The sequence below is a fragment of the Rhinolophus ferrumequinum genome, chromosome 12 (genome assembly GCF_004115265.2).
Source record: "Rhinolophus ferrumequinum isolate MPI-CBG mRhiFer1 chromosome 12, mRhiFer1_v1.p, whole genome shotgun sequence".
In the NCBI taxonomy this organism is placed as follows: domain Eukaryota; kingdom Metazoa; phylum Chordata; class Mammalia; order Chiroptera; family Rhinolophidae; genus Rhinolophus; species Rhinolophus ferrumequinum.
Window position 1 is genome coordinate 34,883,118 of NC_046295.1, and position 22,305 is coordinate 34,905,422.

At 40.6% G+C, this 22,305-nt stretch overlaps 1 protein-coding gene across 3 annotated transcripts in view; it reads right to left on the bottom strand.

Annotated features, from left to right (window-relative positions):
- Positions 1-22,305, bottom strand: part of KANK1 (KN motif and ankyrin repeat domains 1) — a 187,788-nt gene that overhangs the window by 47,431 nt on the left and 118,052 nt on the right. For 2 of the 3 annotated variants that reach the window (XM_033122896.1, XM_033122895.1), the window contains exon 4: positions 9,601-9,720. In XM_033122896.1, coding sequence (XP_032978787.1) covers positions 9,601-9,637 — 37 coding nt within the window. In that variant the 5' untranslated portion in view covers positions 9,638-9,720. Of the gene's footprint in view, positions 1-3,245; positions 3,639-9,600; positions 9,721-22,305 lie in introns of those variants that run through there. The other variant, XM_033122897.1, reaches the window with a different exon arrangement.

Genomic DNA, 22,305 nt, shown 5'->3' on the forward strand with positions numbered 1-22,305 from the left:
CCATAACTCTTAATTAAAAGCAAGTCATGTTAACTATTTAATAGAATACAAAGCTCTCTAGGAATAAGGAAGAGGAAGGGGTGAATTCCCATTGGGAGTACCTGAGAACACTTGTTGGGAGGGGGCAGAGAGGAAGTGGGACTGGAAGGAGAAGAGGGCTTATTATATTAATAGACATGGTAAAGACGTCCAGGTCAAGAGAGCAGTGCTGTGAGCAAAGCCACCAAGAGGGGAGCAGAGCACAGGGGGACTGGGGGCCAGCTGCTGAGATGGTACAGAAGCCCCCATTTCTTTCACAACAATTTGGACAGACCTGGTGCCTTGCTACCTGGAGCCATGGAGAGCTGGGGAGGCCCATCATGATTTTTGCAGACATCAGGACTGAAGAAACAGAAATAGACCCTGATTTCTGTCAAAATAAGGCCAAAATCAACAGCTCAGTCTTAAGAGAAGGGAACAGTTAGAGATTAAAGTTAGTGAAAGCTGAAATGTTTGGAGTGACAGAAAAAAACTACAGGCATATAGAAAGCTCAATGATTCTTAATCTTGCCAGCCATCCTTAACAAAACAAAAATCACAAAGTAGTGAGAAGAAGGCAAAGAAAGACCAACTTTCACAGGACCTCAGGCTTGGTCCATTACACAAAGGAGGAAAACAGCTGCCTTTCTGCCAAGTAAATTTCTGTGCAGTCATTTAAAAGTGAGCTACTGAATGAATGAACTCACTGAATTGGAGTAGTTCTACTGGGTTTTGTGTCACTCCTTCCGATAGTCCCCAAACTGTCCCCGATTTATATTCATCACTATTTGTAAAGTTTCCTTTTTCATCATCAGTGTCCAGAGGACAGAACACCAAAGAATTAATGCCCCAGAGGAAAAGCCCCAAGCTTTAAGCCCCCTTTACCTTTCTGAACGTTTTCTGGTCTCGGATTTCTTCATTTAAAACTAGTATCCTGAGGTGGCGCAAGTTCCAGCTGCTGTGTTCTAGTGCCCAAAGAACGCGTGCACACCCCTCCAGAGAATCCACAGCTCCTGCGTGCGTGTGATGCAGGAGAGTGGAGAAGGCAGGGCTCAGGGCCTGCTGGGATTCCTCACTGGACAGGCTGACAGGTAACCAACCACAGAGCGTGTGATGTGATGTGACCGATTCCCCTCACATTGCCAAACAGCTGTCCCTAGGGCAGATTTGGACGCTGTGGAAAGCGTAGTGCTAATGGAAAAATCTGGTGGCACAGGGCTTCGGTGTTTTGCAATTTTTTCCTGTAAGCTGCATTGCTGGAATGGTTTGACATGCAAACTATTCCCTCCTCCCCTCCCGGCCTACACACTTCCAGGTCTCCACCCTGGTGTGCTATAAAAATCAGTGTATCATCAGGCTGATTCACCCCTTGAAGAGGCGGAGTCCCAGTGAGGGTACATGCTGCATAAAGCCGACAGGTATTCTGCCGCCTCTGCCAGACCACGGGAAGACAAATCAGCCTTTGTCCTCACAGTTGGAAGGGAACATGTCAAACAGGCTGCCTTGGAAAAACATTTCCCTGGTGTGTCCCTGATGTGAATGAAGCCTGCCAGTCTATTGATCTGACATGCTGAGGAAAAGGAAATAAATGAGCAGTCCCTTGGTGGGTACATGGACTGAGATGAGGGGGATACTGAGAGAGGGGGGGCAGTGAACTGCTTTGAGTTTTAGTTAGAAGAAAGCAAGAGCTGATGCACGTAAGTTTTTAAAGATATTAAGCAGTTGGGCTCACGAATTATTAGAAATATCCTATCTCTCTCCCTCTTTTGTGTTTCTAGTCTGGGAATAGTCTCCTGTCTTTCTTCCAGGAGACTCTTAAATGTGTCTGCTGTATAGAAACACTAAAAATGCCTTGGCCTCGTGGACAGTTAATGCAAGAGAAAAGGGCACTCAAAAATGGGCAGGGATGGGAAAATTTGGCAGGACAAGCTGAACCAATGTTTTCACAAAATTATTTGCAAGGCTGATGGGACTTATCAACTAAACCAAATATTGTGAGACTAAACTCAGAAAATCACATGACTAGCTCTTGATTCTAACTAACAGAGATCATAGCCAAAATATGAACAAATCCTTGGAGAGAAACCATTTCCAATTAAATAAAATCATGAAAAGGACCTAAAATAAACTTAGTACTTGTGACTATTAATAGCAAATGGCTTTCATAAACTATTACTCTAGTACCAGCTCCTTTAAATATAAGGTTCACATGGCGAAACTGTAACCATGTCCACCACCTTTGATCCAGCTGGGAGAAATGTCACAGGTCACTCGAATCTGGCTTGTCACAAACGAGACGGAGTAAGTAGTACACAGATTTAACTTTTAGGATAAGAACAAAATCCCATGAATCCAACAATTTGTCCCTTGGTCCAGTTTTTCCTCATGTCTATAGTTCTGCTTTTCCTATCTGTTGGTTAAAAAAGCTTTCTGCATATTATAGAATATTATTTCATCTGAATTTTCAGCCATGGCTTGCTTGCTCCAAGAACTGCTAGGATTAGAAATCTGGTCACTATTAAAAAAAAAAAATCCTCAAAATAGCGGCATACTTATTTTTAAGTTGTGAGATCACTAAGGTTCCATATACAAATGGGCTGCATTATTTAAAAACTTCTTGTTTTCAGGCTTCATAATGAACTGCAATCCAAAAGCAAAACCACGCTTAGCCTCTAAAACATGAGCATACTTTCTCTAAAGCATATGGAAATGTAAATCAGTTATAGCTCACTCCAAAAATATCCAACAGAGAAGCCAAGAGAGGAAAAAGAGAATCATCATTTTTCTTTTATTTTTTGACTTAGAATTTCTACAACCGTTTGAATGAATCTTATCAAAGCTGAGTCCCTGATTGGGTCCTCCTTGAGGTTTTTATTAGAGAAGTCTACTCAAGGCAATTTTTAAATCTGTTGCCAGAAAAGAACAAGAATTTACTACTTCTGTGAATTTGAGAATGATGCTAATATTTTTCATGCCAGATCAAGTCAAACAGCCTTTTATAGAAAAGGACCCCAAAGCAGAAACTAAGAGGGTGAGTCACTCACTTTCCAAGCCCATACAAACCTTTCTCAGAAACAACACAAAGGAGATGAACTGGAATTATCCAGGACACAGGAAGAAGGCAAACCCTGAAAAAGGAAGCTAATGAGCTATACTTTTGATGGGCTCAGCTAGCCGACCCACGTCCTTCAAGAGAGACAGGAAGTGCATAATCAGACAATACTCACGATGGGAAGTCTGAGGGTGAGCAGGGCACAGGGCATTCAAGTCCTCGTAGGATGCGCTGTTTTAATCCTGTGCCTCCCTAAGCAGTCTCAGAAGGACAGCAACAGCTTGAGTTCTTAACACAGTGAAATCTCCCTGTTAGGCTCTTATTTTCTGTTTGTTTGTTTTTTCTTGTTGGCATCCACAAAGCTTCTGGGCAGAAATCTCCAACCAAAAGGTATCTTTGCCCATGAGCAAGAGTCCAGATTCTATCCTTCCTACACTCCAGTAGGCTGGTACTCACTAGAAGATAAATCATTCTTCCTTAGCTCAGCTGGTGAGCGAATAGCCTCTCAAATCTGACACTTAACCCATTACGACTCGCTCAAAGCTTGTAAGGTGAAGCTGGCTACAGGTTAAAACCTAAGCCTTAACAGTTTGTAAAATAGGCAAGCCCCAATGAGGGAGGCACTCTTCACATCCTCTCTAGGGGCTGAATTCTGGGGTTCTGATTATATGATTAACCAGACAGGCAAGACTCCAAAACCCAGGGCTTCCTATTTGCATTTTAACAGTTAACAAAATTCAAATGTAACTACTTCTTACTTAAAAAAACAACAACAAACAAACCCATCTCCTCAAACCATCACTCCAAGAAAATAAATTATTTCATTTATAAACTTCAGTGTGAAATCAGCCTTCAATAAACTAAGTTTCTTTTAAATTTAATCTAATTAAATTCAATTATTAAACACATCACATAATAGGATGAAACGGCAGGATATACTAAATGCATATAAGGCATTAGGTACATTTGTTAATTTGGCAAATATGAGTCACACTAAGAAAAAAAGAACTTACTAGTATAACCTCTATCATGGAGGACATTTTATTTTTAACCATTCTACTTTTGGGTTTTATGAAATTTTCTGAAATACACACTTTCCCCCTGATCTGTTTACTCAGAACTTCACAGACATCACACTTCTGATTTTTAATGTCAACAGAAGGCCTTGAACAAAGGAAAAAGACTCTCCATATTGAACCTCTGGCTTCGTCATTAACCAACTGTGAGCTGGGCAAGTTCTGTTTTGTCATCTGCAAGTAGGGGAGGGAGGGTGGATGGGTAAAATAAAAAAGACCCTCTCCTCTAGCTCTTATCTACGTTTTCAGGTTGGACAACTTTGTTCTACCCTCTCAGCTCTTCTGATACACCACTGAACACACCACTTATGGGAGAATGCAAAGCACCACTAGGAACACACATTTAATCCTTTTGCAAATTCAATCAGGAGACCCTGGAAGGTCATGGAGGGCACCCACACACTAAAGCAGCCCCAGTTTCTAATCAGCTCACCCTCTACCTTTGGAGCAATGCTAATGTAGATGACAGGTCCAGTACTCGCCACCAAAAACACACCACCTCTGCTGTATTCCGGGACTTTCTTTACAGACGGTCTCAGAAAACACCAGGTTGGTTCTAGCCAGACCTGTCAGGGCACACTGATGTTGTACTTGACAAGCAGCATGCAATTCTTGCTGTCCAGGTCACCGCAGTGGGCTCAGAGTTCTGTTTGAGAAATGCTCCTGCCCAGAAAAAATATTTACACAACCGAGAGTGGGTTGCACTGCGCTGCACTGCAGCGTTCTACCTGTCCTGTGAGGAGTCTCTGGCTCTGTCTGATTGACCAGGGCTTATCAGTGGCCTTTGAACCTCATTTCAGGTCATCATGGAGACAAAACCTGGAGCCACATAACTGACAAGGGCAGCAAGATTTTATGAAATGTATTATATTAATTTAAAGTAATAACCAAATTTTAATACCATTCAATAAGGACTTTAAATAAGCAAATGATGTATCTGTCTGGAAAATATGTATGTCTATTTAGCCTGTGAAAGAGAAATAGCAAGAGGGGGAATAACTACAACGAACCAGAAAAGGCAAGTGTTAGTAAAAATAAAGATGATGATGCAAAGCATAAAAAGTCACTCCATCAGGCTCATCTATTTATTTCATTTAACTGTAGACTCAGGACAGCGATACAATTCCTGCCACAATGTCACAGCATCTGACAGGGCCTGGCACGACGGCACCTGTGCAGGGGTTTATGGATCAGGAGCTCGTGACAGAGACAGCAGAACAAGAAGGACAGTGATCTCCTCTGACATCTGACCAGCACTTTCCATCTTAAAAAGCATTTTGATGGCTATTGTTTTATTTTCTTTCTCACACCAATCCTATGAAGACGGTAGGACAGGTATTATTATCTTCATCTGACAAACAAGCTACTTGTTATTTGGCTTCTAAGGAGATTCTAAGCTCTAATTAAAGTTTCACAACATTAATTAGTGTTTAGGGAGGTATCAATCCATGCATCCAGTTAACAACATGATTCCGAAACTTGGGAAAAAGTAGACTGTCCCCATCTCTAAACTCCACAGAAAACCAGCTGTAACCAACAGCCCTCATTTACTTTCTAGTTAGCTATAAGGAAAAAAAAAAAGTCATGATCAATGTACGGTGCTCATAGGAACAAATAACAAATGACATCAGGGTACTCTTAGTAATAGCAGAATAAAATGATTTAAATTAATAAAAACAAAAGTGGACCAGTCAGTGGAAATTGGATGAAGGATCTGGTGAAAAAGAGACAACACTGACAAATGACTGATATTGACTGGGTGGATGGTAAAAATCGAGATGCCCTCGAGGAGAGAGGCATAGGTAGGGTGCCAGGTTTAGCAAATAACAGCAGAGGACACTCAGTTGAATTTGAATTTCAGATAAACAACAAATACTTTTAAAGTATAAGTATGTCCTCTTTTTCATCTGGATACTCTGTCCACAGGAGAACTCAATGTCCACTAGAATGAGAGATCCTTGAGGATAGAGATTTTTGTCCATTTTCGTCACTGCTGTATCCTCAGTGCCCAGAACAATACCTGGCACAGTAGAGATGCTCAATATGTTCCATATACTAGTAAAGATTATTTCTTAAGTTAGGTGGTATGGACGTGGATTCTTTATATAACCTCTATGCATTTTGTGTGTCTGAAATGTATGGTCACACATTTTACAAATTATTCTATTCACTAACTGCTCTTACTTTCAAATGAGCATCTTTTACCCAATCTAACTGTAGGACTCAACGGAGAAGTCAGAGTATAAAAGGACTTGTGACTCGTCCCTTACTCAGTTGACGCTCTAAATCAGCGGTGTCCAAACTGCGGGCCAACTGCGGCCCGCGATCCATGGCCCGCAGCAAATTCCAAAATTATATTTAGTTTACTTAAATAAACCAGGTGAGGCAATGCGTACTTCACCTCGCGTGAGTGGCCCGGCTGTGTGTGTATTTTACCGTATATGGCCCTTGGTGAAAAACGTTGAAAAAGTTTGGACACCCCTGGTCTAAATAAACAGGGACGTGACTGTGGGGTGATCAATCCTCAGATGGGTTTTGCAGCCAAGGGCACAGCATGGCTGGCCGTGCATTTCTCGGATGCTGTTCTTTTACCTCTGCTTTATTCCTAAGACCATGAACAGTGTTTCTTTTGCCAATATCCTGACCCCACCTTCATATGGGATTTCTCCCCATGCTCTATAGTGTCCAAAGCAGTGATTTTCCAGGGGAAGCGGTTGGGGGACTCCTTTTGGGCATATCTAGGGAGAGTAGAGTTTTAAAAAGCATATTTAATATTATATTTTATCTTTGGAAAATGAGGAAAAACATACAATTTACCTTTAAAACTTCTACGAAACTACCCAAATAATTTATCTTTTTCTCACGGGAGAGATCAGTAATTAGCCTTTGTTAGCTGCCATGAAGTCTGCTTTATCCCATCTGCATCTGGGGTCTGTAAATGTTCTTATGTTAATTACATTTCAAAATAGTATATTTATAACTGGCATGCATTTTTGCATTGTTTGAGTTTGGCTTAAACACACACACACACACACAAAAACAATAGGCAGGTATTCCTTTTGTAATACAAAGTGGGAAAAGAAAAGGTAAAATAATGACTTTTATAAGTACAGTCTCAAGTATGTGAAATATATAAAATCTAAATACTATATGGAAAATGAACAAAACATTTACGTCTTGGTGGTGATATTACCAGCAATTCTTGCTTTATTTTTTTTTAGACACTATTACATGTCCATATTTTAAATTTTTTCTATAATGAGCATCATATAAATGCACATATAATGTATGTATGTTTAGAAATCGCTCTCTCTCTCTCTCTCTCTCTCTGTATATATAATTAAAGTAATTATATGTGACTGAGCCTCTAATCAGATTTGCTTACAGGTCTACAGACGTCATGGTAACAAGAATAAACAAAAACCTTCACCTGCCTGGTCCAGATACCTGTCTGCATTAACACTCCATACCCTGAAACCCAGAGGTCACAAATTAGAGCTTTCCTTTGCATTCAAACTCAGAGCCCAGACCTTTTAGGCAGGACACCAATTGAGGAGGAAAGGTTATAGATGGATCATCAGACTTCAGGAACAAAGAGAAAAGGGACACTCTAGGACAAGTTAAGTTGGAAAAGGAATTAGGGACAAATGGGGTAGGTATCCAAACGCTTGAAGACAGGATTCTGCCAGAGTCTCTAGAGCAGGGGTGTCCAAACTTTTTTCAACGTTTTTCACCAAGGGCCACATGCGGTAAAATACACAAACAGCCGGGCCACTCACTCGAGGTGAAGTACGTATTGCCTCACCTGGTTTATTTAAGTAAACTAAATATGTTTTTGGAATTTGCTGCGGGCCAATTAACAATGGATTGCGGACCGCAGTTGGCCTGCGGGGCCACAGTTTTGACACCCCTGCTTTAGAGGGTGGGGTCTGAGGCCTGAAAAACTCCAAGCCTCACTTCCTCTGAGTGTGTGAATGGAAACGAGGGCAGGACAGGGAAGGAGATCACAGTGAAACAGGAGACTGAAACCCACCCACTCTGTCAAGAAATTTCACAATGTTTCCGTCTCCTCCCTTATCAAACAAGTCATAATCCTGACTTCTCTTATGTCACTTAGATAACTTACTGAGCTTCTCTGTGCCACCACATAGGGATGACAGTGGTGGTGGTGATGATAATAGTATAATCTTACAGGGTTGCCATGAGGATAAAACAGCACAGCATCATGGGCACCCTGGTACATACTAAGTGCTCATTAAATATTAGATATTGTCACTCATTTCATTGTTGACAGTAGCATCTATAATAGTCTCAAGAAGTTGGGCACTAAGAAGGACAAGCAAAATAATAGACAAAATAAACAACTGGGTTTATCTGGGTTTGGTTTTGGGCAAGCAATGGCATTCTTGCCAGAGAGGGTACTTGCAGCTGAGATTACCGAAACAAAAAGTCACATCCATGGGCTGGATATGCCCACTTCAGCGTTCTCTTCCTCCTGTTGTGGCCTTTAAAAGTGCTGTTTTACAGCTTACATACTGCATTTGTTCGATTAATTTCTCCCAAATTTTACGTACGCAATATTGGAGTAGATATGTAAACTATATAGGTCTCTAATACAAGCAAAGCAGGAATCGAAATGGAAGTCTTCAGGATTCATAATATGGCTTGTTGCACATTCTTCTCTGGGAAAGTCACTGTAGAGAATATATGTTTCCTTTCCCTTTGTTTAGCTACATCAAGCTGCTTGGAGGTGGGTACTAGGAATTGGTTTTAAGCACCCAAACTCATTTCCTCTCTCATCGCTCTTTGGTGTTTGGTTTTTTTTTTAACAGTCCCCACGAGTTACCCTCACCCCACAACGAGGACCTGGAACCAGAGCTCCCACTTCCTTCCCTGCTACCAGCTCACCCCGCTTTCTTTCTTTCTTTCTTTTTTCTTTTTTTTAGGACAGGAGTCCATTTTCTGGACTGAGAATTAGGTGCCAGACTAGGGACTTTAGGGAAAAGATAGAGATTTAGAATAGCTGTCCAGGGCAGATGGGAAGAGCCTCTGGTTGGGAAGGAACGTGCAAGAGGAGCATACATTATACTTGCATCAGCATTCAGGATTTTCAATTTATCTTTCAAACTTTAATAGAATTGACTTAGAATTACCTGATTTCTCTACATAAAGACTAAAGATAAAAGCAAATTCTGAGATTAACAAAATAAAACACAACTTCAATAGACAGAAAATTGGTTTTTAAATCCTAGTTATCTAAGCAACTTGCTATCATCTATCATTTATTAAAAGAAAAATTAGAAATTAGTTGGAGTAAAGACATACATTTATACACTTACAGACACACACTCACACACACACAATCTCTCTCTGTCTCTCTGTCTCTCTGTCTCTCTGTCTCTCTGTCTCTCTCTCTCTCTCTCTCAGATCTCTCTCTCCAGAACATGGAGTTACCTGAGGCACAGCCGTTAACCTTTGTGGTATGAGCCATGCTGGCTTGAATCCAATGACAGATCCAGAAAGGAGTGAGGAGTCATGCAAATTTTATGCATCAAGTTCCCAAACGCATTCAACCTGAAACCATAAAGAGAGCCCCATCAGAATGGATCATTTAAAAATACATACAACACTAAACCTTAGACTTCTGTTTACAAAGATGACTGCTAATGGAGAGTGCAAATCCAAGTGGGGAGTGTCAGCCTGCGGATCAAGGTGGTGGCTGTCCTGGACCCGGCTATTCCGTGTTATGGGAATAACAGGCCCACAGACGCACCTGTAGACAGGCACAGAAAGCAGGTCTCTACACATAACACTCTTATGGGAGACAAACTGGTTCTCCAGAAACGTGACTTTTTAGGAAGGTGGTCTTCAAATACAAATGACCTCCTAAACGAGTACCATTATGCAGCACTTCACAAACTATTTTCAGTTTTTAAGCTTATCCTCCCTTCCAAATATTGGTTTAATAGTTTCATTTACTCAGTTGCAATTTGAAAGCAGTCGTTGTACCAAATGTTCACCTTTTTAAAAAAGATGAACTTCATGTGGATTCTTTTGGGCTATCTCAAGTCTTCTAAAACACAAATCTAATTCAGTAAGTACCCCTCTTAAAACAAAATGTTGAGCATCTACCATTGTCCTGTTGGGTAAATTTCAAATGACGCAGTTTTTTTGTTTGTTTGTTTTGTTTTTAATTTTAATTTTTTTATTTTTTATTTTCTCATAAATTAAAGTTTATTGGGGTGACAACTGTTAGTAAAGTTACATAGATTTCAGGTGTACAATTCTGTAATACATTATCTATATCTCACATTGTGTGTTCACCACCCAGAGTCAGTTCTCTTTCCATCACCATACTATATTAGACCCTGTTTACCCTTTTCTAGAGCCCTCCCCCCTTACCCTTTGGTAAGCAGCCAGTGGCTGCTTAGATGTCAGTACATCATTTCCAAATTTTTAATAATACAGAAAAATACTCAAAGTATGTCGATAAAAAACTGTATTCTATCATAAACCTAATTTTGTTAAAAATCTTTATTTACATATTTAGACATTTATTTAAAACAATTAGAAGTAAATACACCAAAATGTTCATTACGATTGCCCCTGGGTAATACAATTATGGATGATTTTAGCTCCTTTATTACTTTTGTAATAATAATTGTTAAAAAGAAACATTAGATACTTCCTGTCAATTTTGGTTTTATTTGCTTTAAAATGCACTGGAGAAAGAAAAAAGTATTTAAAAAGTGCTAGGCAAAAGGAAACTACCAGACCACAGTCATGGAGATTATAAGAGGTCAGAAATATAAGTAAATAAAAAGGAAGGAAGAGGAAATGGCTGATGGCTTTGATCACACAGAATGAAAATTTGTTGCTGCTTAGCTAGTGAAATTTTCCTCACTGTTTGAATAGGTTGCACCACAGTTCCAAGCTAAATACCGTGAAAGCAACTCAGTGCAAACTCTAAAGGATTGGTGTTATCCAGGCTGCTTCTGAGAAGTGTGCTTTTCCAGTGACGACTGCTCAGACACCAGCAGCGTCTCCATTCTCACCCTTCCACCGGTGGCCTTCAGGCTCCTTGCTGCTCCCCAGTTTCTGTCTGGCAGCTTACCAGGAACGCAGGATGGCTCTATTCTATCTATGTGGCAATCACCTGACATTCTGTTGGAAACAGGCATTGAACGTCCCCAGAGAGCAATAACCTCTGTGCAGCCAGAGCTAGCTGAGTCAAAGGCAGGCTTTAGGGATAGAGTGAGCATTATCTGTAAGAATAGGAATGACTGTACATGTTTGATAAATGTATCTTTGTAAAAAAAAAAAAAAGAAAAAGAAAAAGTGGGGATTGGGTGGACTGAAGGAGGAGGAATGCAGACGTGAGGGGGCAAAGGAAAGAAGCCCAGCTTCTGGAATTATTCAACTAATTATACTGTCAAAAGCCAACAACAACAAAAACCTAAGTGAAATCCCTCTTTACTGGTGCCTTTCTAGCCTGGTGTGTTTGTATTCTTGCTTCATAATGGCTTGTAAATATCACCATTGAAACTCTTGAAGGCAAGCAGAAGGCAAGCAGAAACAAGCTGCATATGTTATGGATGCATGAAGTATGTGTCAAGGTATTTGGATGGAGATGTGCCCAGAATCTTTCTAGTCAAGCTTCATAAACTTTGGTCCAAGGTCCTCCCCACTTATTGGACCTCTTTCACCCAGCAGCAGATCTTTAACTCAGATTCAAATTGGTCTCTTTCACCCTCCTGCAAACTGAACAATAAAATCAAAATGAGGGGGAAGCCTAAAATCAGGAACTACAAGCGTATCTGTGGGAAAATAACAAGTCATCCCTGTTACTGGGCATGGGTCTTGGCAGTGTTTGTGCAAAAAACAAGTTTTATGTTGTGTATCGATTTTTCTTAGTTATTGTTTATGCCTGACAAGTGGTCTCAAATTATGAGATTCAGTCTTCTTAATGACATGCAGATTCTTGGGGCAGTGCATTGTATAAACCAGACAAGGTTTGGCCATGATCCATTCTCTGTTACAGATCAATAAACTGCTTCTTTTCTCCCACAGAGAAGACTGCAAACCAGTAAATCTTAAATGGTACAATGGTGGCTTAGTTCTGCTTACTAAGAAAAAGACGTCTTCGAAAGGATTTAGGAAAAGACATCAATAGAGAAAATAAAGTATTTATCTTCTTCTCTATTTATTTCAAGACACCAATTTGCATTGAAGAACGTGTTAGTAGATCCCCAATGCAGAGAATAACGCAGACATTGCAAGAATTAACCCCATAAATACTTTCCATGAGCTTAATACAAAACCAATATGAAAAACAGCTCACTCGATCTTTTCTAAGAACACATCAATGTAAACAAACACATGAAACTGAGATCTGATATGATGTATACTCTAGGCTAGCACCGCCAACCAATCAAGTGCCACCGTCTTGGTTAGAACCAAGATAAGAATGACAGTGACAGCACTGACGACACTGCTGATGACAGCTAGTATTTCTTGAGCTCGTACTATTTGAAATCTAACTATTTCAATAGATTTCTAGCTATTGAAATCTAACATGTAATATACCCTAAGGTGCATCACTATTGAAATCATCGATTAGAAAAAGATACTGCTGATTAAATGGTGATGAGATGCTTTTCAAAGAATTACGTGAATTGTAAGATGCATCTTCATTTCAGAAGGGTTAAAATGTGAAACTATGTGCATCTTAGAATGGGTGAGATTGTTACATTCAAGGCACTTTTAAAAACATTTAACAGTTATAACCTTACTTAAAACTCCAAACAACCCTATGGAGGACTAAAATCCTCTCTCCTCATTTTATAGCGGGGAAACTGAGGTCTGGGTAGGTTTAGAACTTGCAGAAGACTCTCTGCTAGTAGGTGATACAGCCACATTCAGAGCTAAGCAAGTCGGGCCCTAGAACTCGTGGGCCAGCCCCTGTGATTGTGTGACTGAGAGTGAGGGCACTTATCACTTTAACAAATAAGAGCGTACGTGCATAAACGAGCGAGGTCCTTTTCAAGGCAGTCACCTGAGCGATGTACAGAGGGTGCCAAAAAAATATATACACATTTTAAGAAAGGAAAAAAACCGTATTAAAATTACGCTGATGGTAACCACTTTGAGCACCTCTTGTAATTGCAGAAGTCAAATGTGACTGGTATTCATCTTTGGTTATCAGTATATACTGAGTATTACAATTTTAATGCAGTTTTTCTTTCCTTTCTTAAAATATGTATACTTTTTTTTGGCACCCTCTGTATATGCTTATTGCAAGGATGCTTTGCTCAAATCCTTTTTAGATAGAAAGTTATGTTTTCAAAATTTTATGTAATATATTTTAAGGGCCATTGTATTTTCCACTTTATTCCTTGAGCTTACGTGTTTAAGAGCTCGAAGAGGTGCTTCTATGACATACAAGACACGTCTCACTCTCTCCTAGATTCCACATGATACGGGTCAGCTTATCAACCTTGTTCCTTACATTCGGCTATGAATGTCATGTGACTCTGGCCAAAAAGTAAGTACTTTTTCCACTGAAAACAAAATTTCCACCACGGAGGACATGTGGGAGGCTCTCAGTGGAATCACAGGGGTTTCAAAAGTGGATGGAATCAGGGCAGTGTAATTAGAATACGAACCTTGCTGCTCAAAGGGACAATTATGACAGGGGATACAACCATTTTGAAAGCCCTGGAGTCTCTTTTATACCACAGAATGCTTTTCTTCACTTAATAAAATTAAGGAAGCAATATAAATAACTAGTTAAAATCTGGAAAAGACAACATGCAAAAAAGGATCATTTATTATCTCACAGTCCTAATATAGCTATTGTTATCCCGAAGCTATTTTTTTCCCATATATCATTTAACTATATGTATATTTTAATTACCCTAACATGTTTTAAAGACCAACGACATTCTAAAATTTGTACCAGCCACTATTTTGGGGGGGGTACATACGAGTAAAATAAACTAAAGCACTGAGCCATTCTAGTGCTGGAAGCAGACAGAGACACAACACAAGGAAAAAGCCTAGAACTGTATACACAGGTCAACTCCAATCCATAGAAAGGTGGTCTTACTTTGCCCCAAAAGGGTGGGTGTGGTCAAAAACTGTGTTCATAAGCGACCACTAGGCTTAAGTCATAAAAGATGGAAGGCATTCTAGGCAGAAGGAATAGCACCTGAAAAGGCAGAAGATGAGAAAGTGCACGGCTAATGCTAGCGTTGTGGTTAGAGCACTGTCTGCTTCTATGCGGGCTTAGTGGTAAATAAAATAAATTGACCGAGAGAAGGATGACATCAGGAGACTAGGTGCTAAAGAGAAATCTAAAGGAAAAGGATTCTACCAAACAAACAAAACAGTGAAAAACCCACACACCAACACAAACACACAAATATTTTTATCCTAATCAAAAACGCAAAGCTCATTTATTTCTTTAAATAAGTCAGTCTTTCAAACAGGCATTCAAAAGCCTGTCTACCTTACTGTACACCATGCATGACTGCCCACATATTTCTGTCAATAATTTAATTAAAAGTTAACTTAATTAAAAGTATGTTTGAGTGTAAACTCTGGCCGCAGTTCATCATCAGTTTATCTTCCGGTGATTTTGAATATTGGCTCCTACCACAGGAATTGTGGGGGGTAATATTAACCAAGTCTTGGTTATTTTGCAACCAAATTATGTAATTATGAGCCACACCATTTGGCCTCCTCAAATACAGCAGATACTTTTCTTGATATGAGTGGGATATAGGTGAAGGAAAAATCTCAATGATCAAACAAGATCTAAATTAAAATTTTACCTGGACTCTTCATTTATAATGTAGCAAAAAAAAGATTGGGTTTTGCCCTGAGAGACACTTTCTGTGTTTGTTTAAACGGTTATGTTTTCAAACTTATTCCTTGGAGTAACATATTGAAGAGGCTGGAGGAAGTACTTACACCACAGGAACAAGTTGAATTGCAGACAATGAAGAGAAAATATGAAAGAAGCCACAGTCAATAAATTCATTCATTCATTCAACCATTGAGTTCCTATGATGTGCCAGGCACTGGTTTTGGCACTGAAGATGCAGCAGGGAACAAAGCAGACACCCATTTTCCTCCTTCCCCCAAATCATCTAGAGATCTGTGCTATGGGCCCAAAGATAATGTAGGTCAGAGTGTGCTTAACAGATTAGCTGTACTTTGAAAGGCAATTCCTTACTTACGTTTTCTGCCTTATTGGAAAAGAGTTCCCACGTTACGATCTGCCTCCTTGTGCACAAAAGTGGGCAGGGGTGTGCCCGGCTTTCCCGCAGACACTCTCTGCCCATCCACATCTACTCTCCACCATGAAAGTACATTAGTATCTTTCTACTAAGAGTGTGCAAAGGGCAGTGCTGCCAACAAACGGGTTAAAGCCATCTCAGAGCCTGCAAATACTTTCAAAGCCCTTCACTGGCTCTGCTCCAGATGGGTTGCTGGGACCCACACAGCTTCCTGAACATTTAAAGAAAACTGACGCTGGAAGATTTTCTTTCCAGGAAATTTTCTGTGATGAAAGTTCGTCAGATCTAACAACCTAGGCCGAACACTATCTGCTCTTCCGCAAAAAAGCGGAAACAGACTGTTGGGAGAAAAGCAGACAAATGAAAATTAGTATTGAAACGTGTTTTTGTTTGTTTGTTTTTTGCCACCTTTACATTTTCTGTTGACTTCAGAGGAAAGTAATTTTATGACTCAGTATAAGCACATGAAATAGTATTTATTGAACTGCTTTGGTTCATCTCTAAAGGGCTTGGGGAAAACAGACCAGAGCAGAACCCGAATCCTTGATTTTATAAATTTGTCCACACTAATCAAGTCTTGCTCTCACTTAGCAAGCATCCTATAGGGGATAGTTCATGAGTTAAAATATCAATGCTTTTGCCTATTCAAATATTAAAGAACCAAAATGTAACAGACACAAATGTAAGAGAAGTAGTTGAGTGTCGTTTGAAAGGCTTTTGATCATTTCCTATTTAAATTTAAAATGTGCAGTTCTATTTACTGCGGTAGCAGATATTTTCCCTTTCATTCTTCTGGGATTGGCTGCGATTCCTCTTAAATTGATCAGTACCGTTGATGACGGACAGCTTCAAGGCTGCCTGGGACTGTCACTAAGTAAACGGGACCAGAACCCATCCTAAGGTTCTTAACCTAAGGACAGTGGTTCTCAAAGTGGGATCCCCAGACCAGCAGTGTCTGCATGATGTTCTGGGAACTTGTTAGAAATGTAAATTCTCAGGCCACTCCAACCTCTGGAATGGTGAACTCTGCAGGAGGGGCCCAGCAGTTTGCATTTTAACAAGCCCTCTTGGTGCCTCTGCTGAAGGTCAAAGGTTCTTAAAACCACTGCCTTCAAAGATGAGTTAATGGGGAAAAAAGTAAGTCCTGAGGTCGCAAGAACCAGGAATATCCTCTCACATTAAGATAACGGTACCAAGTGATTTAGAAAACATTCCCCAGGAAGCCTTCCTTTTTCCCATTCATTCAAAAAATATTGATTGGGCACTCAGCATGTGACAGGGTCCCTGCTGGGCACTGCAGGGATACACAAAATAGTCAGTCCCTGCCTCCTTAGGGCTTAGAGGCAGGAATTACACACATACTGACACAATCACACCAGCAAATTAGGAGCAAGTTATGCTAAATACCATGATAGAGAAAACAAAAACAAAAACACGTGTTGCGTAAGAATAATGGAGGCCAAACTCCTTAGGACTGGAGATGAGGGTATGGAGAAGAACGGGAGTGGGTGATCCTTACAGACTTCTTTAGGGAAATGACACGGAAGGTGAGACTTGAGGAGATAACCTGGGCGTAAGAGAGAGAAGAATGATTTAGGGAACAGCATGGAGCCCAGAAACAGACCAACCCAATGCTGCTACTCGATTTTCCACAATGGCCGAGAAAACAACTCCTTCAAGGAAGGAAAGTCTTCAAAAAATGGTGCCACAGCACTTGGCTATGTGTAGGTAAAAAAACAAAAAAGCGCCTTGATCTTAATCATTCATCACACAAAAATTAATTCAAAATGAACCATAGTCTTGAATGTAAAACAACAACAAAAAAAAACTATAAAACTTTTAGAAGAAAACAGAAGATCTGCAAGACCTAGGGCTTAGAGAAGAGTTCTAGACATAACACCAAAAAAAGAAGGTCGATAAAAGTAAAAATTAATAAAGTGGTCTTCGTCAATTAAAAAAATTAAAAACAATTTTTTATTTTTTTTCTGTAAAAGGATGGTCTGAAGGCTCTGGAGCAGGATAAAGCTCTATTTATGTGAGCAACTGAGTTTTTTAAGAGAGGGAAAGTGCAGATTGGGCTGAGAGGAGAGCAGAGGCTGGATTCTGAGATTTTCTGGGTCTTGTTGGCCACAGGAAGATAGGTGAGTTTTATTCTAAGTGGAAAGTACAGTCCTTTAAAGCCAATGAGTAACATAAAATAAATGAGCCTATTTCTCAGTAATTTGTTTACCATCCTTAAGGAGAGGTAGGTCAGGGCTTCCTTAGTTATATATCTTGGCTAAAGGACTCTGGACTTTTCAGGAATGGTTTAAGACTTCACGTAGAGAATTTCGCCTTGAAGATATAACCAGCCCTTTGATATTACATTGATTTTCTAGAATTTTATTTTCCACTGTTTATAGCCGAAAGCTCAGTTACACATGAACAGAAACTTCCCAGATGTTCTTATGTTTCCCCAGAACATACAAGTTCTGACTCATTTAAGAGAAACTTAAAAGATGGCAAGTGCCCAGCACAGGAGGTACTTTGTAATTTGCTGCCTGACAAAATTCCCCAAATATTAAACTGTGTTATCGATATAGCACATGCACTTTGATTGAACATGGTTTTGGGAAAAGCTGGAAACAGAAACTGAATCCAGAGATTTTAAAAGGTAGAACTAGTTTCTACTGTGCCCCAGCCACACTCAAGTTCAAGTTGCCCTTCACGTCATACAAGCTGTTCCAGCAAATCTTGAATGCTGCTTTCCTTTTGTTGAAACAAATCTCACTTAAGCTTTTCCCTTTTTAATATAGGAGACTCAAAACATTCTGTCGTGCTGGGACAAGTACACTGCTTTCATGACTCTGCAAAAGTCCTGCTGATCTGATATTCCTCTATCCTTGCAAGGCAGGGCAATTCCAGGGCTTAAGGCTGGGGACACTGGCATCTGCCACAAAGATTTAATTTAAACATAGGAAATGTCTGAAAACCTTTGTTTCCTGCCAGTGTCTCATTCCACTGAAGAAGGATGCTTTGGATAACAGCAGCGTGGTGACAGCATGACGAATGACAAGCCACACCCAGGAGGGGAGAGCCTTGTCTTCTGGTCAGCTTCAGACAGGAGAACCCCTGGGGTCATTCCCACCAATTTCAAATGGTCAACACCATCAATCACATATATTTCTGCCATGTTCAGCTGGGAAATGCAATGGGCCTGGGAAGCGGACTCGGCGCGTGGGACTGCAATTCCTTCCTCCTCACGTAGAGGTCCTGCTTCTCCCTTGCCCTACTTCTCATTCCCCCCTCCAAAAGGCTCTGACAGCAATGTCTCAACTCCACCACACTAGGAGAGTGCCAGAGGATGGAACTTGCCAGAGAAAAGGCTTCACCCATAACCCAGCACAGAAAGGTTGGGTTCAAGCCAGAAACACAGGCTGAAGCCATGTCCCAAGAAGGCTGCAATCTGACAGCACGAGAGCCAAATGCCATCAGGTCCTGAAATGAGGGCCTTGGGGCACTGCTGAACATTTGGCCTCCTGTGCGACAACACCTGAAGGGCTGAGTCTGAGGCAATGAGGAAGCTGGAAGACAAGATCCCCAAACTCAGAACAAGGAGATCCAGGCAGATGGAGGGGAGGGAGTAGGGAGGGAGCAGAGGGCAGCTTGTTAGTATCTGTGTGTCACACTAAAGCAAAATTTATCCACAGACATTTGTTTGAAACTACAGGTAGGGGATAGGGAGAAGCAAAACCAAAACTTTCTATCCATCAAGGGAAGGTCAATGTTCACTAAGGGCAAAACATGTATTCTGTCTCACGTAAGGTGTCTGCATCTCATTGACATTGCTTCTGTTTGTTCTGCACTTTAAAAAATAAATACTAAAACTATGTGTTGATAGTTACTTACATGTGTTGGTTAACACCTCCTAAAGCCCTTTGCTACTCAAAGGAGTAGCCACAGCATCTGCTTGACTTGTTAAACAAGCAGAATCTTGGGTCCCACTTCCAACCTATTGATCCGCATTTTCACCCTAACAGGGATGCCCAGGTGATCCGCATACACAGTGAAGTGTGAGAGGCAATGTGTAGCCCTGTTTTCCCCATCGGGCCTTCCTCTTCCTAACCCGTTCCCTTCTGTGCTAGGGACCCACAGTGGTTCACAACCTTGGCTAATTATTGAAATCACTGTCCCGGCCCTACCACAGACATTAACTTACTGTCTGGCGTGGGACCCAGGCAGAAGTATTTTTCAAAGATCTTCCAGGAAATTCTAATGTGCTACGAGATTAGACAATTAAGTTCGCGAACTTGTTGCAATGATGTCTCTTTTTTGATATCAGAGGGATTATTCACTATGAATTTGTACCAACCAGACAAACAGCTAACCAAGTTTACTTTTTGGAGGTGTTGAAACGGCTGCGTGAAAAAGTTAGATGACCTGAGCTTTTTGCCAACAATTCATGGCTCTTGCATCACAACAATGCACCAGCTCACATGGCACTGTCTGTGAGGGAGTATTCAGCCAGTAAACAAGTAACTGTATTGGAACACCCTCCCTACTCATCTGATCTGGCCCCCAATGACTTCTTTCTGTACCCAAAGATAAAGGAAATATTGAAAGGAAGACATTTTGATGACATTCAGGACATCAAGTGTAATACAACAACAGCTCTGATGGCCATTCCAGAATAAAGAGTTCCAAAATTGCTTTGAAGGGTGGACTAGGTAGGCACTGTCATCTGTGCATAGCTTCCCAAGGGGAGTACTTGGAAGGTGACCATAGTGATATTCAGCAATGAGGTATGTAGCACTTTTTCTAGGATGAGTTCGCGAACTTAATTGTCCAAGCTCGTGTGTTTGAGAACCACGGGTCTGTTCCCCTGGTTCTCAAAGTGTGCTCTGTGGACCAGCAGCATCACCATCACCGGGAACTTCTAGAAATGCTCCTTCCTTCCTCCCTTCCTTTCCATTTCTCCCATTCCTTCCTCTCACACATAGTCACTCAAACTGTGACTATGCTTATAAAAAGGGAATTCAGTAAAACGTCGGATGTTCTCAGAAAGCAGGCATTCTGGTATCTCTTTTGCACAACATATTTGGCCCCTGAAACAAAAATATTTGTTTTTCAAGAATGGCTTAGAATTTACTTAAAAATGAGGATGAATCCAAGAAGATACACTTCTAGGGAGGGTGGGGTCATCAGGTGAAAGCATGCACAAAGGATGAGGACACTCTGGTTTAGAGCGATAAATAAATTTCACTTGTCCCACGGGTGGTTTGCAGGGCTTACCCAATAGCACTAGTGTTTCCCCAGCTCTGATTACACAGCATCCCAAGACTTTCCCCAGAGATTCCGATCCAGTGAATCTGGCATGGAGTTGAAATTTATATTTTTCACACATCACCCCAGATGATTCTTGTTATCAGAGAAGTTTAGAAAATACATTGCCTTATGGGACTCTTACTCCCCAGGTCACCGTTTCTCAAAGTGTGTCCCAGGACCAGCAGTCAGCATTACCTGGGAACTTACTAGAAATGCATATTGTTGGGCCCCACCCCAGACCATTGAATCCAAACTCTGCAGGTGGGCCCATTGGTTGGTTTGTTCACAAGTCCTCAAGCTGATTTGAAACCCGTGGCACTAGGCCATTTTCCAAACTCCTCTTACATTGTTTCAGTGGAAACCACCTACTCTTATTCAAACACTTAGTTTTTGGTGAGAATCACAAAGAACTGCTGGTCTTATCTTGGGCCTCAGCCAGTGTCTTTCATTTCAATTTGGCCTCGAACTACCTCCAGGACTCGGGGAGAGTTCCTTAAATACTCCAGACCTCTGATTCCTTGTAGCTAAATTCGGACAGCCCTAATGACACTTCCAGGAATGACAGACATTCTGTGACTCTGCTTGTCTAAATCCTGGGCCCATGGGACACACAAGGCTCCCCAGGGCCCTTACTGGCAAATACAGTAACACTGCATGGAACACTGGGTATGAGTCAGCTGACACTGGTCTTGCCTCGCAGGCCCCAGGCCTGTGGGCACTCCGGCTGCCATAGCGATGACCAGCCAGAGAATTCCGAAGAGATGCTGAAACAGTGGCACCCAAGGTTTCTCCTCCAACTCAGCTCCCAGGGGAGTGGCTTTTTCCCAACCCCTTTCAAATTCAATTACCTCTTCCCACCCCATGTAATAATACTACATTTTTCAATAATAAAGTGTTAAGAGAGAAAGTTAAAAATCAGCTATGATTCCACTACTATCAATATTTTGGTGTGCAGCTTCCAATTCTTCCCTGTGCTTATACACACGTATACAAAGATATTATTTCCAATTGTGTTACTTCATAACTTTTTTCGGCAGTGTATGTGCTGCCGAAGCAAGCACAGACTTCATAACTTTTAACATTATATTAATATTATAGCCATCTTTCCAAGATAATATGTATATTTCTCCTTTTTAATGCCTGCAGAGTATTCCGTTTCATATTTATGCCGCATTTTATTTGACCTTCCTTTATTATTGAATGTTTAGGTTATTTCCAATTTTTTCATACCATGTTTCCCCGAAAATAAGACCTAGCCGGATAATCAGCTCTAATGCGTCTTTTGGAGCAAAAATTAATATAAGACCTCGTCTTATTTTGCTACAATATAAGACCGGGTCTTATAATATAATATAATATAATATAATATAATATAATATAATATAATATAATAAATATAATATAATATAATATAATACTGGGTCTCATATAAGACTGGGTCTTATATTAATTTTTGCTCCAAAAGATGCATTAGAGCTGATTGTCCAGCTAGGTCTTATTTTCGGGGAAACGGTATTATTACAAACACTTTGAGGAACACACTTTTACATAT